General features: G+C 41.8%; 1 protein-coding gene across 14 annotated transcripts in view; it reads right to left on the bottom strand.

Annotated features, from left to right (window-relative positions):
* Positions 1-299: 299 nt before the first annotated feature.
* Positions 300-12,158, bottom strand: part of LOC308397822 (bromodomain adjacent to zinc finger domain protein 2B-like) — a 70,702-nt gene continuing 58,843 nt past the window's right edge. For 7 of the 14 annotated variants that reach the window (XM_080883977.1, XM_080883988.1, XM_080883979.1 and 4 more), the window contains 18 exons: positions 12,079-12,144; positions 11,610-11,750; positions 11,041-11,295; positions 10,453-10,676; positions 8,981-9,055; positions 8,672-8,903; positions 8,517-8,579; positions 7,974-8,118; positions 6,819-7,642; positions 6,472-6,724; positions 6,176-6,331; positions 5,832-5,992; positions 5,399-5,727; positions 3,945-4,080; positions 3,703-3,849; positions 2,891-3,192; positions 2,033-2,176; positions 300-1,865 (listed from right to left, as the gene is read on the bottom strand). In XM_080883977.1, coding sequence (XP_080740103.1) covers positions 1,709-1,865; positions 2,033-2,176; positions 2,891-3,192; positions 3,703-3,849; positions 3,945-4,080; positions 5,399-5,727; positions 5,832-5,992; positions 6,176-6,331; positions 6,472-6,724; positions 6,819-7,642; positions 7,974-8,118; positions 8,517-8,579; positions 8,672-8,903; positions 8,981-9,055; positions 10,453-10,676; positions 11,041-11,295; positions 11,610-11,750; positions 12,079-12,144 — 3,810 coding nt within the window. In that variant the 3' untranslated portion in view covers positions 300-1,708. The remainder of the gene's footprint in view (positions 1,866-2,032; positions 2,177-2,890; positions 3,193-3,702; positions 3,850-3,944; positions 4,081-5,398; positions 5,728-5,831; positions 5,993-6,175; positions 6,332-6,471; positions 6,725-6,818; positions 7,643-7,973; positions 8,119-8,516; positions 8,580-8,671; positions 8,904-8,980; positions 9,056-10,452; positions 10,677-11,040; positions 11,296-11,609; positions 11,751-12,078; positions 12,145-12,158) is intronic. The other 7 variants (XM_080883987.1, XM_080883980.1, XM_080883981.1 and 4 more) reach the window with 4 other exon arrangements.

The raw sequence follows: 12,158 nt of genomic DNA, 5'->3' as shown, positions 1-12,158 counted from the left end.
ACAGATGTTAAGTTGAATTCAGTTTTGAGACACCGTTTCTGAGATCCTTGAAAAATGTATGTTTCAGAGCAGCTTCTCAGGATCCTGAAAACATTTTACAGTCTGGTCATGAAAGAGGCATTTAACACGATGTAAAGTACAATTGCAGATATTTAGCTAAAAGCACAAACAAAATAAATTTCTCTTTAATCGGGTCACACGTGCAACTTTACATATGACTCGCACTTTGACAGAATAAAGAGTTAAACCGCACTTCTACAGCTGCAGGTCGGACTTGAAATGAAACCAGTTTGAGTCACTTACGTTGAAAAACATCCTTTTAATAGGTCCGTGCCACACACTAGTGAAAAATAAAGCTCCTACAAAAGAATGATACTTTTATTCCACAATATCTTAAATAAAGTAACTTCAAGTACTTTTGACTTGGGTACAAAAAAATCTAGCTGCCTCCATCAGGCCACAACACACAGCAAGGTTCAACACAGTGGTTAAAAATGGCCTTAGGTCCTTGTATTGTGGCAGATTGTGAGGAAATGTATCATGGAAGCATAACTGAATGCTTGTTGTTCCTTTTTTTCTCTTTTTAGTTATTATTATTTATGGGGAGGAATGATTTCTGTGTCACTGTCCAACTTTGGAGGCCTTGTTGGATTGAAATCATATAAAAAAATAATTATCATAAAGAATGAAAACTAAAAACGATAACATCCCCTACATGCCCCTGTTGGAAGGGTAGGCACTACCAAGATTAAGGATACCACAGTGTTTGCAGAGGATATGTATATACTGTACAAACAATATTTATGATAATGTTTTCATCACGTTCACTAAAATAGAATGCTACAATCATTCTAAGGCATAAACAATATCTTAATATTCTTAAACAATTTTTACACATTGTTCCAAACAAGACATAATATAGACATTAATAAACAGTATATACACATGAATCACCACAGCCTAACTGTTCCTCTGCAGTTGCTGTAAATAAATGCAGTTTTACAGATCGAACAATTGAATACAGTCCTCCGATGCCCCAAAGCACTGAACAGTGTAAACAGCTCTTTTTTTTTTCTTTTTTCCTTTTCTTTTTTTTTTGTCTTGGCTTTGTTTGATATTTGGGAGAGAGAGAGAGAAAAAAATTATAACACAATAACACATTCCTTTTCAGAAGTCAAAGCAGTTCGGCTGATTCCTCCTTTTTCATAGAAAATGAAGTGGACCTTGATTCATAAATAATTATTACAAAATTAAATACATTCACTATAATACGATTAAATAACAAACGAACAAAAAAACCCAAATAAACAAAAACAAACTATTTACAAGTAGTGGAAAGTATTCTAGCGCAGACACATCATTGACATTTTTGAGGATTCATTCAGTGCAGTGTTCTGAGACAGGGAATGGTATTGCACTATGACACCCCATTTCTCTGGGACTCTTTGGGGCTTTCATCCCTGTTGTAATAAATCCAGTGCACCTAAACAACTTTTTATTTTTCAAGGTGACACCTCTCCTAAGCACACCACAGGTTCCTTATTAAGGAGTTGGCTTCTTCTTCTACCATCCTGCAAAGCCACGTTCTCCATCACAAAATAAAAAGTAACACCTGGTGCTCCGGTACGAAAAGTTGAATGGGTGTATTGGAGAAGAGTCTGAACAGACTTTTTTTTTTTTTTAATCTTAAGTGTTTTTTTTATTTGTTTTAGTTTGTTTGTTTCAGAAGCTCAGTCCAGCGCTTCTCAAAGAACTTCCTCATGTTATGACCAGCTCGACCAATGTCTGAATTGTCTTCATTGAATTTTTCACAGTTATCAAAGACCAAGTTGACATCGATGATGAACGTCTCCAGGTTTTGATACCTGAAATTTAAAAAAAAAAAGAAGACATATTCAGGTTAGAGAGAACAGCAGACACATCACATAATTCCTGAAAAAAACTAAACAAAACTGAAAACACTGGTCTTGCTTTAACTTCTGCGCGAGGCTTTTAGCAGAAAAAAGAACCGAGAGAAGCGATGGGAACTCACTGGCTGCTCACAAGCTTCTCACGTATGGTGGAGAAGTCCATCGGTTTCTTGATGACCTTCCTGTAGCCAGGCACCGATTTCAGGTTGACAGGTGTGAGAAAAGGCCATGCATCCTGATGCCGCTCCAACTCAGCAAGGAGTACTCTGTAGGACACACAAACACACAGTTAAACTCTGGCCACGACTTTGTGTAAATATAAGCTTTGTGTGTAACACAGAAAAGCTTTCTTTCATAATTTCCTCTTATGTTTAAGCAGCTATAACCAATATTTCTGGATTGACAAGGGATCGGTTACATGTGGGTGAAGGGTGTGAACGAGGCTCCCATTGTGCCTGAATACTGGAAGTTTCTTTTAAATCATTGTTTTGGGTTTATGGTACACAAAGCTAGGACTAGCTGGTGAACAGTGGAGCATTAACAGCTGGAGAATCAGATATTTCCCCAGAAAGCTGAGTAGGCTGAAAGCTGAGGTAAAAGAAAGCTAAGATAGTGCTGCTTTGCCCTAAGTGGTTGTGTAAACAGCATTTCCTAACCAGTTACAGTTTGTTTCTGCTGCTGGTCAAAAATATGTCCATGGAGGTTTAAAGTTTGCATTTAACCCATAATCTTTAGGGTTTTATGAGCTAATAAAACCGCTAAAAAACAAAAGAGAAGCTGACTTTGTGCTGAAAAATTCCAGGAATGAAATACTGCAAGTAAACGTTGATCTGAGGTTTTGTGGCTTTAAACACAACAGAAAATGTAAAACACATCCTCCAACCTTTCCATACAGCTTTGTAGCAGGTGGAAATTACTGTGCAACTACTGAGAAGAAAATGACACAGAAAGACAAGTGCAAACATGCCATGGAGACATACCTGCATAATCCCAGGTCCCTGTTGTTGTCTCGAGCCGTCTTGGCTCGCTTCACACACCCAGTAGTCTCCTGATTGGATGTCGTTAGAGCAGGTGAACTCTCCTCCGTTTTCCTCTTCCTGCTGGTGTCTTTTGCTCCTTTTTTGGGCGTACTGCTGGCACTTGCTGAGTCATCCTCCGACACTTCCCCGTTACCGGCCTGCTTTCCATTCTTCTTTGCCTCTCCGCCCTTCTTGCTACTCCCCCCACTAGATGCTACTGGTTTGGCTGGAGGCTTTTTGCTTTTGGGGGATGGACCACTTGCCTGCAAAAGTACCCAAAATTGCAGCATTTCCTTAGTTCGGGTGCTATTCAAACTGGAACCATTTAGTTTCATCCTCCTAATATTGTCCTTTCCTAAAATGTCATATCAATTTGCCATATCTTAGACAAGCAATAATATTTAGTCCCTTTGCTGACCACATCTGCATCAACACAAATTCTTTAAAGCCTGCGTTAAAAATCGTTACTCAGCTTGTATCAGTATGAGTATGACTTATGAGTTTTACTGTCACTTAATGGGATAAATCCATGCTGCAGACAATAAAAGTGAAGAGCAAGCAATAAAACTCTAGGGGAGGAGCAGCTGATGAGATTTCTTTGAGCGAGCAAGTGTCCTTGCGGTTTAGATGCACAAGATATACTCTACAATGTGTCCTTTTTCTTCTTGCCTTTCTACCATCAACTTTACAAAACAGGAGTAAAATAAGTCCTGAGATGAGTCTAAAAAAATGCACATTAAAAAAAAATCATAAGTAATAAAAGGTTCAGATACCTTGGATATGCAGGCCGGGCAGTACCAGTCTCCTTCTGGGATGCTGGTGATCTTGGGTTTGTGACAGTAAGTGTGGCAGCCTTTGTCACAGCCATCACACAGCAGGAGGAGGTCCTCATTATCCCCCTTCTTACAAATCTGACAGTACTACAAAATAAGTGCGTCCATTAAAAACAAGTACAAACTTTCCTAATAGTTTTCAATTAACATTGTGGACACAGGCTGTTCTTTTATTCTCTTACCACTTTCATTATCGACCTCTCCCAGGCAATGGACTTCTGCAGTTGCTGGATACACATGGCCAGCTGGGCGGCGCTGCGCACTTCGCTCAGGGCCTTCCTCCACACTTTCATACCGTGGGCCACCTCCTCCTCGCTGCTGAGGGAATTTAAGGGAAGGTTATGAGAATCAAAATAGATACACATATGGGAACGTGTGGGGTTATTTACACACAAACTACAACCCGTAACCAATAAAACTAAGGCTGCTGTGTAAAATGTGAATAAAAACAAAATGCAGTGACTTGCAAATAATTTTAAGCTCGTGTTTATAACGTTCAGGGGCATGATCACAGCATTTTACTGTTTATTTTAAGCTCTATGGTCATTTTTGAATTTGATGCCAGCAACATGTTTTAAAAAAAGTTGAGACAGGACAAAGACTGTGTGTGAGACGCTGTAAAGCGTCGTTAGGTTCAGTAGTGAAAAGAGCGCTGATGTGAGGCTGAGTCTCTAAGAAGTCATTCAAGATGGACTGAGGCAAAGTACAAAACTGGTCTCTGGTGTGACAAATCTTAATTTGAAAGTCAGAAATCACTGACTGCAGGCTAAAGAGGGTAAGACCTACCCAACGTCTTATGGTATGGGCACCATTAATGCTAGGGAAAATGCACACAATTTAGAGCAACAAATGCTGGCAGTGTGTCATTCTCAGGGAACGGTTTGCTTATTTCACAGCTCAGAATCAATCTGTAGTAAGATCCTGGCTACAACAATCCACACCTGTCACCCGCTGAAAACATTTGGTGGGCCTGAAACAAAGCTAAACTTTATGTCAAGCAAAAATGGAAAGGTGTAGAAAAAAATTAAGAAAACAGACAAGTTTCAAAATGTGAATTTATCAGTTTCTCGACATTTAACATGTTCCGTTTTTAACTAAACAAATTCTTTTTAATGAGTTTCAAAACACGGCATTTTGTTTTTATTTAAAGTCCACACAACTTTTTATGAAAATGGGTTTGTAGTAAACTGTGTCAGTTGAACCAGATGCTGTAAAAAGCTCCATCTGGGCAGAGACAGGCATGACGTTTTTGGGAGTATAGAGTGCTGGGGAGAGGTACACACGTTTTTTTTATCATGTTAAGGGGGACGCTCATGCAGGAAGGGTAAGTGTATGCTGAATAGCAGGAGCTGTAAGTAAGCCTATAACTGAGGTTGCTGATGCACAACACCATGCAGATGATTTTAGGGGGAAAAAATGGCAGTGAGTGGAGCCCCTCCCACACAAAAAGCTGCACAAGACAAAAAGGAAAAAAAAAAAAAAAAAAAAAAAAAAGCAACAGGCAACCACAAAAATCTGCTGTGAAATCAGCAAAGACCCTCACCCTTTGAGTAATATGGGAAACAAAAAAAGCACACATAGAGAGAGGAAAGGGTCTTAGTGGGAGAGTGGGGAGCTGGTTGGAGAAATGACCTACCCTTCCCTGTCAGCACTAGTAGATGGGGCGGGGGCAGGGACAGTGACCGTACCCACATTATCCAGCCTGATCTGAATGGTGGTACCTAAGGGGCTCCTCAGGTACCTTCTCTCGATGTTGCGCTCCAGATCAGCCAGACGTGTCACTGCAATGTCCAGCGGGTTGTCCGGGTGACGCATCACCCCGCCCTTCTCTCCCCGCTCCTCCAGATGCTCCTTGGATTCCTTGTCTCCCGTGTTTGTCGCCGAGGCCGTGGATTTGGTCAGGGGCTTGTGCTCGTAGTACACCAGGTCCTCACGCTCAGACTGAGGGTCCGGGTACGTCCAGCCCTGTGAGAGGAAATGAGCTGTTGAGTTTATTGGCCTCTAAAAAAAACATAAATTTCACAAACAAAATATGTAGAAATATTTGTGCTAGTGTGTTACTATTTCACCTTAACCTGCAGGCTGGCTGCGGTGACCTTCCTCTCCAGTTCCTCAACCTGCTGCAGTATAGCGATGTCCATTTCCATTGCTTGCTCCTCAACACACCAGCCCCGCACCGACTCCACACTGACCTGGCTCTCCTCCAACTCATGGAGCTCAATCATGGCCACTAGATAAATTACACAGCAGACACATGGGTTAGGCAGTGAAAGACAGTTGTTCATATAAACTTCAATAAACCTCACTGATACAGTATTAGCAATTTTTTGTGGGATTATAAGGAAACGCTTCTAAGCATGAATGAATCTGAGGCACATCATTATGTGCTCAGAGGAGCTGTTTCCAGACTTACCGTCTCTGTGTTTGGTGCAGACCTGGGGGATGATCTCCATGTATTTCTGCATTTGTCTCTGGAGGGCCTTCTCTCTGATTCCTCGGCTGTGGAGAGCATTGACAAGAGCCCTGAGCTCTTCGATGTCAGACACCCGCCACCAACCTGTCAGCATCTCTGAGCACATGGGTGTGAAAGAAAGAAGATGTTTTGTTCAGTTAAGACATGTTACAGTCAAATCAAACTGGGCTTAAGTAAGGATAGCATTGGCTGATCTCATTATATATATACAAAATAATACATCGAGTGTTGCTCACCTTCTGGGATGGGTCGTGGCGTGGCGTGGTCGAGGGATTTGGGCATCTCCAAGGCGGGAGAGGGCATAGAGCAAGTTTTCTCAATGCGAGGTAAAGGCGATTCACTTTTACTGGAGACACTTGCTGCTGTGTTGCCCTCTACAGAGTGACTTGGCATGGGGCTAGGGCTGCTGCACAAAGGCAGGCCGGGACTTATCATTCCACTGGGCCAGCTTGCGAAAGAAACTCCTAGCAAAGAGACACCTGACTTAACCTGTGGAGAAAAGAGGGACAATAGAGGGGTGAGGAAGGTGGTAGTGCACAAAAGGAAATATAATAGCAACATGTTTACCAGCCAGGATTCTCACCTGCAGGGTGGATAGTGGGTAGCTGAGGATGCCAGTTGGGTGGTGTGGGCTGGCAGAGGCTGAGGCAGCAGAAGGGGTGAGAGGGAGAGCAGGGGATGGAGGTGGGGATTTGGGTCTGGCTGGGGTGGAGGATGCCTGAGGAGACACACGGGGCGGTCCTGGTGGTGTTGTGGTGAGGGAGGAGAGGTCACAAGGGTTGCGAGGGAGCAGACTGAACCAGTGCCCGCTCCTTTCTGTTAGCACTCTGAGCAGCTGGTCGTTTGCTTGGAATGAAAGGTGTGGCGATGGAGCCGGGGATGAGGTTGGAGGAGTGTTCCCTGGGCTTTCACGTGCAGCTGGCAGGCACGGGGCAGATAAAGAGGATGAAGCCAGGTGAGGGATGTTTGTTGTGTCGTTAGCAGTCACCATGGAGGGAGCTGTTGCTGCCGCTGTTGCAGGCTCGAGGGTATTGTGAGTGGGGGAGGACGCTGACATAGTGGTTGTAACAGGAGTGCCTAGGGTACTGCCATTCTGTCTCACATGGGGACTCTCCTTGTCTTCTGCCTTCACAGATTCTTTACCAATGTCCTTGCTGACTTCTCTGAGAGCGCACAGCTTGGTTACACAGCCTGGTTGCTGGTAGAAGAGGGTCGGGGAGTTTTTCTTCCCCTCGTGTTTCTTCTCCTCCTCTTTCTGTTGCTCCAAGTCCTGTGTTCGAGTGCTCTGCCCATCGAGGTTGGTGGGTTTCTCCTTCTGCAACTCAATCTCTTGAGGTTCTTCTTTGACCTTGACCTCCTCTGCTGCTCTCCTCCTCCTCTGTCGCTCCTCCTCCAGTTCCTCTGGAGCTGCAGAAAAAAGGAGAAAAACGTACTCCAGTTAGAAAGTGAACTACTGTAACACTGAAACTGGATCCTGATTATTGGACATTACACTAATTCGCTTGCTTTCGGAAGACAGACAGAGCTGTGTTATTAGTGTTGACAGATGCTATCTGCGTATTTCACTCGGCAACAAAACAGCTGAACATGCAGCTACACGAATTATAAAAGGTCTTTCTTTGTCTTCTTGCCGAGCATGTTACCATTACACATTCATTTTCCAAATATTCTCTCAGATAAGCAAAGTGAAGCGTATACGTATTCAGAAAAAAAAAAGTGGGCGGTGTACTGCAACAACCTTCTCCACTCTCCATGGCTTCAATGAAGACCCCTCCACAGTGGGGCAGTACCCAGTATCGGCGGCGGTACCGATCCTGTCCATACATCATAGAGCGTAGGGAATGGGATATCTCATACAGCTTTCTTCTGGTCTGATGATGTTGCTGCAATTGTACAAAACATACATGGAAATTACAGACCTTCAAAAACAGAAGAAATCTGCCCTACCGGTTTTTGTTTTTTTCTGTGCGACATATGAAGCATCACATAAGATGCTAATGAGGTAATTTATCAAACTAATTAGTGCCTTCATTAGTAAACAGACCTATGGCAACACAAATATCCACACAACGTACAAATCACATTGTAGTTTTCGACACATTTTGCAGCTTGAATTCCAAAGTCTAGCATTGCAGGTGTCTGACGTATTACTTCTATTGCAGCAGGAGATTTTTCTTTAATCTCACTTTGTATATTCGAGTATATCCCACATTAACTGGATCAATCAAACACTGATTTTCATGCACTTTAAAGCATTTAAACGTGTTCAAGAAAGACATACCTTGGCCATTTTTTCTATTTGCTTCTCCAGTTCCTCGACACTAGTAGCATGGTCAACTTCATCCTGATAGAAGGAACAAACAAATACAGGAAATGTCTTTGAGCAACTGCACAAACATTTAGCTTCTTTTAATGAAGCTGGCTCTATCACCTTACCTCATCATATGTCTCCACTTTTCTAACCTTCTTTAGTTCTTCCTCCTCCTCTTCCTCCTCTTCCTCCGGTTGGTCGTCACTGTCATCGTCGTCGTCGTCGTCATCTTCGCTGTCTCCACCCAGTTTCCTCTTGCGTTTGGTGGCCGAGGATGGAGTGCCAACAGACTGGTTCTCTTCCACACCCATGCTGGCTTCCCTCTTTCCAGTTCGTTTGGCATAAATGGTTCTCAACCTGTATAAGGACACAGGAGTTTAGTCTGACCTAGTATGGAGAACAAAAACATTATTTTTAGGGTTAAGAAATCTTACTTCTTCAGTTTTCCCTCCATAATAATCTTGTCTTTCCTCATATTTGCCATCTGATCCAGGTTCTTGTCAATCTCACTGCACGAGGAAACACAATTCTGTTAATTATAGCTGTGGCAGTGTACATCCATTGTTTTAGGTAATCTCGGAAACTAATAAATATAATGAGTAAAAGTTCATGGGGGCTGGCTACCATTCACAGCTCAAAAAAAAGCTTAATATAACAGCTGGTATCCCAGAGCACAAATTAATACTTTTATTATTTCCCTACAATAAAAAGGACTGCAAATTACTGCTCCCTGCTGCAGCTTTATTAATTGTTCTCCACCGTATCAATAAAAAAATAACATCACTGGCTCAGATATAATTTCAGCGTTAAACAAAATAAAACCACATATACCGCATTAACTAATTTTTTCCAGTGTGTGGTTGGTGAAAAGGACTGTTAGATTTTTAATTTTGTCTCAGAGGAAGAGACACATCCTACACTGACATATGGTAATGTGCAAAAGTCTTCTTTCTTTTATTCTATTGAAACATGTGCAAACATACATAGAAAAACGGTGTATGAGGCAACAACAATTCTAATGAATGACCACGTTTATTCATTCTTTAACACAGCGTGAACTCTCTTTGGCAGATTTCTTGTCATTTCTTTAAGTTGTCTTTAGGAATAGTTCTCCAGGCTTCTTGTAACACATTCAAAGTTAATCTTTGGATGTTGGTTGCCTTTTGTTCTGTTCTCTGTTCAATAATGACTAATGTTGAGATCCAGGCTCTGTGGAGGCCAATCCATGACTGTGTGTTTTTCGAAGTATGCTTTTACTGCATTGCTGGTGTATTTGGTGTCACTGTCATCAAAGATTATGCTGCTGCCCATCACATCCTTTCCTGATGATACTGCATGATGGATGAAAATCTTACCATACTTTTCCGTGTTCATAATTCCACCAATTTTGGGAAGGGCCCCACCAACACCATCACTTCATCAAACCCGTTGACACTGATTTTCAGTCTAGTTCTTGTGTAATTTGGCAGACCATAGCATTTTATCCCGATTCCTCTTTCTTAAAAATGGCTTCTTGACAGCCACTCTTCCACTGAGACCTTTTTTGATGAGGCTTCAGTGAACAATAGATGGATCAACTGAAAGGCCAGATACACCCCTCAGGTCCTATTCCTTGAGGATATGACTTTCAGATACTGTTCATTTTCTTTAGATAGTTTGTTTGGGGATCACCTTGTTGATGCAAAAAATACTATTTTATGTCATTAAAGGCGTGTTACCTTTGTCATTTAACTAAAAATAAGCTGCTAGTCTTTTAGAAACCCTGGAGAATTATTGCTCAAGACTACTCAAATAAATAAATAAAAGAAAGCTTGGCTCCTTGGAAGTGAAATATGGAGTATTTCCACAGTATTGTGCAAGACTTTTGCACAGTACTGTGAAGTACTCAAAGTGGTCAGTTACCTACCTGATGACAGCTTTGCTGCAGGCCAGCTCATTAGCCAAGAACCCCAAAATTGAGGCCTTCTGAGCAGGCGTGTGAGCCTGAAAGGCCTTTGTCTTCAAACTGAGAGCCAAAGGAGCCAGATCTGTATTTCCACAATGGGCTCCCATGTACATCTGCAGCACCTCGGAGACATTATCTCTGTTGATGCCAACGTTAGTCAGGTGGTCCCCCAGCATGGTTTTTGTCTAAGGATAGGGAAGTTGATGATAGCAAATAAATTATATATATATATATATTTTTTTTTTTAAATAGATGAAAATGTACCCAAGCCTTTAACCTAAAAACAAAAATATCACATTGCTAGTAAAGGCATGGAGGCATCAGCATTAAAATAATGTCAAGTCAAGTGTAAAAACACTGATTTTGAAGTCATTCTAAATGACTTTGTGCAAGATCTTTATAATCCTAAAGTTAGTCCTAAATGTATATGATAAAGCTACATATGGTGGCATTGTTAATGTTTTGTATCTTATGGATCATATTTACTAACTTGATTATGTCTCAGCTACAGTCCTAAAGCAGAATCAGTCAGTTCAAAACGCAGCTCACCTTTTGTCCAGGTGGCAAACCAGGATCACAGACTGCCAGAGAAAGCAGTTTGACCAGAAGGTCTTGAACTTGGCCCATGCTGTCCCCCACATTAAGCAAGCCCTCCTGTAGCATTCCCAGCGTGGGCACATCCGTGTTCACATCGAGTCCCAAAACCTTTCCAAAGCCTCGCAAGAACTGCATAAGCATCAGGCAGTCCGACACGGCACGTCCTGGTAGGATGAGTCCGGGAATCCTGGAGAACTCAGGGAGAGCCTGGATGCAGCAATATCAGTAAAATTATGACTCTTTTTGCTCATATTAGGATCGATTAGTGAAGCTAAGAAAAACATGTGTGTCACATGTTATGTGTATGTTCTCAAAATAGTAGTGACAGCTTAGTTTGTGTATTTTGCAGTATGTTATTTTAACCACTTGAGGGCGCACATTTCCACATAAAAATATTCAGTAACGTGGTCTCAGGAAAAACAGTCCACTCAATAATAATAATAATAATAATAATAATAATAATAATAATAATAATAATAATGATGATGATGATAATAATTATAATAATAATAATAAGATACCTTATGATCAGACAGACACATATCTTCATTTGGTTTCTTCAGTTCCCTCGCTATCTCCAGCTCCAGCCTCCGTTGCTCCAGTTTACGCTCTTTGTTCAGACGCTTCTCATCCCTTTTCTCCTGCCGCAAGCGTTCACGCTCCTAGAGAGTCCAAAATTCAAGGGAGCATTAGGAAAGAAAAATGTGTGTGTGTGTGTGTGTGAGAAAACAGACAAGAAGGTTTACTTGACTTTGCTGAGCTGTGTTAGAATTCAGCCTAATGCTGCTGTGCATTCAAAGGAAAAGTGCTTGAGGGCCAGAATCTTTTGACTTGGTAAGTGTGCAGAAAAAAAAATGAATGAAGGGAAAGAGCGCACATAAAGGAGAGGAAGCAGGAATCCATCGAGGGAATAATGACTTAGGCTCTTTTTATGGAGTGGACTGTGCGCCCGTGTGTGTTTCTGCATTTATTTGCGTGCATATGGGCTACCTCTGCTTTCTTGCGAGCCTCAACAGCCTTCATCAGCATTACATGTTGCCTCCTCCTTTCCCTCTCCTAAAGGGGCAAAA

This window comes from Rhamphochromis sp. 'chilingali' (assembly GCF_963969265.1).
Source record: "Rhamphochromis sp. 'chilingali' genome assembly, chromosome: 6".
NCBI lineage: Eukaryota > Metazoa > Chordata > Actinopteri > Cichliformes > Cichlidae > Rhamphochromis > Rhamphochromis sp. 'chilingali'.
The sequence above is the reverse complement of the archived record's forward strand: the minus strand, read 5'-3'. Positions and strand labels throughout refer to the sequence as shown.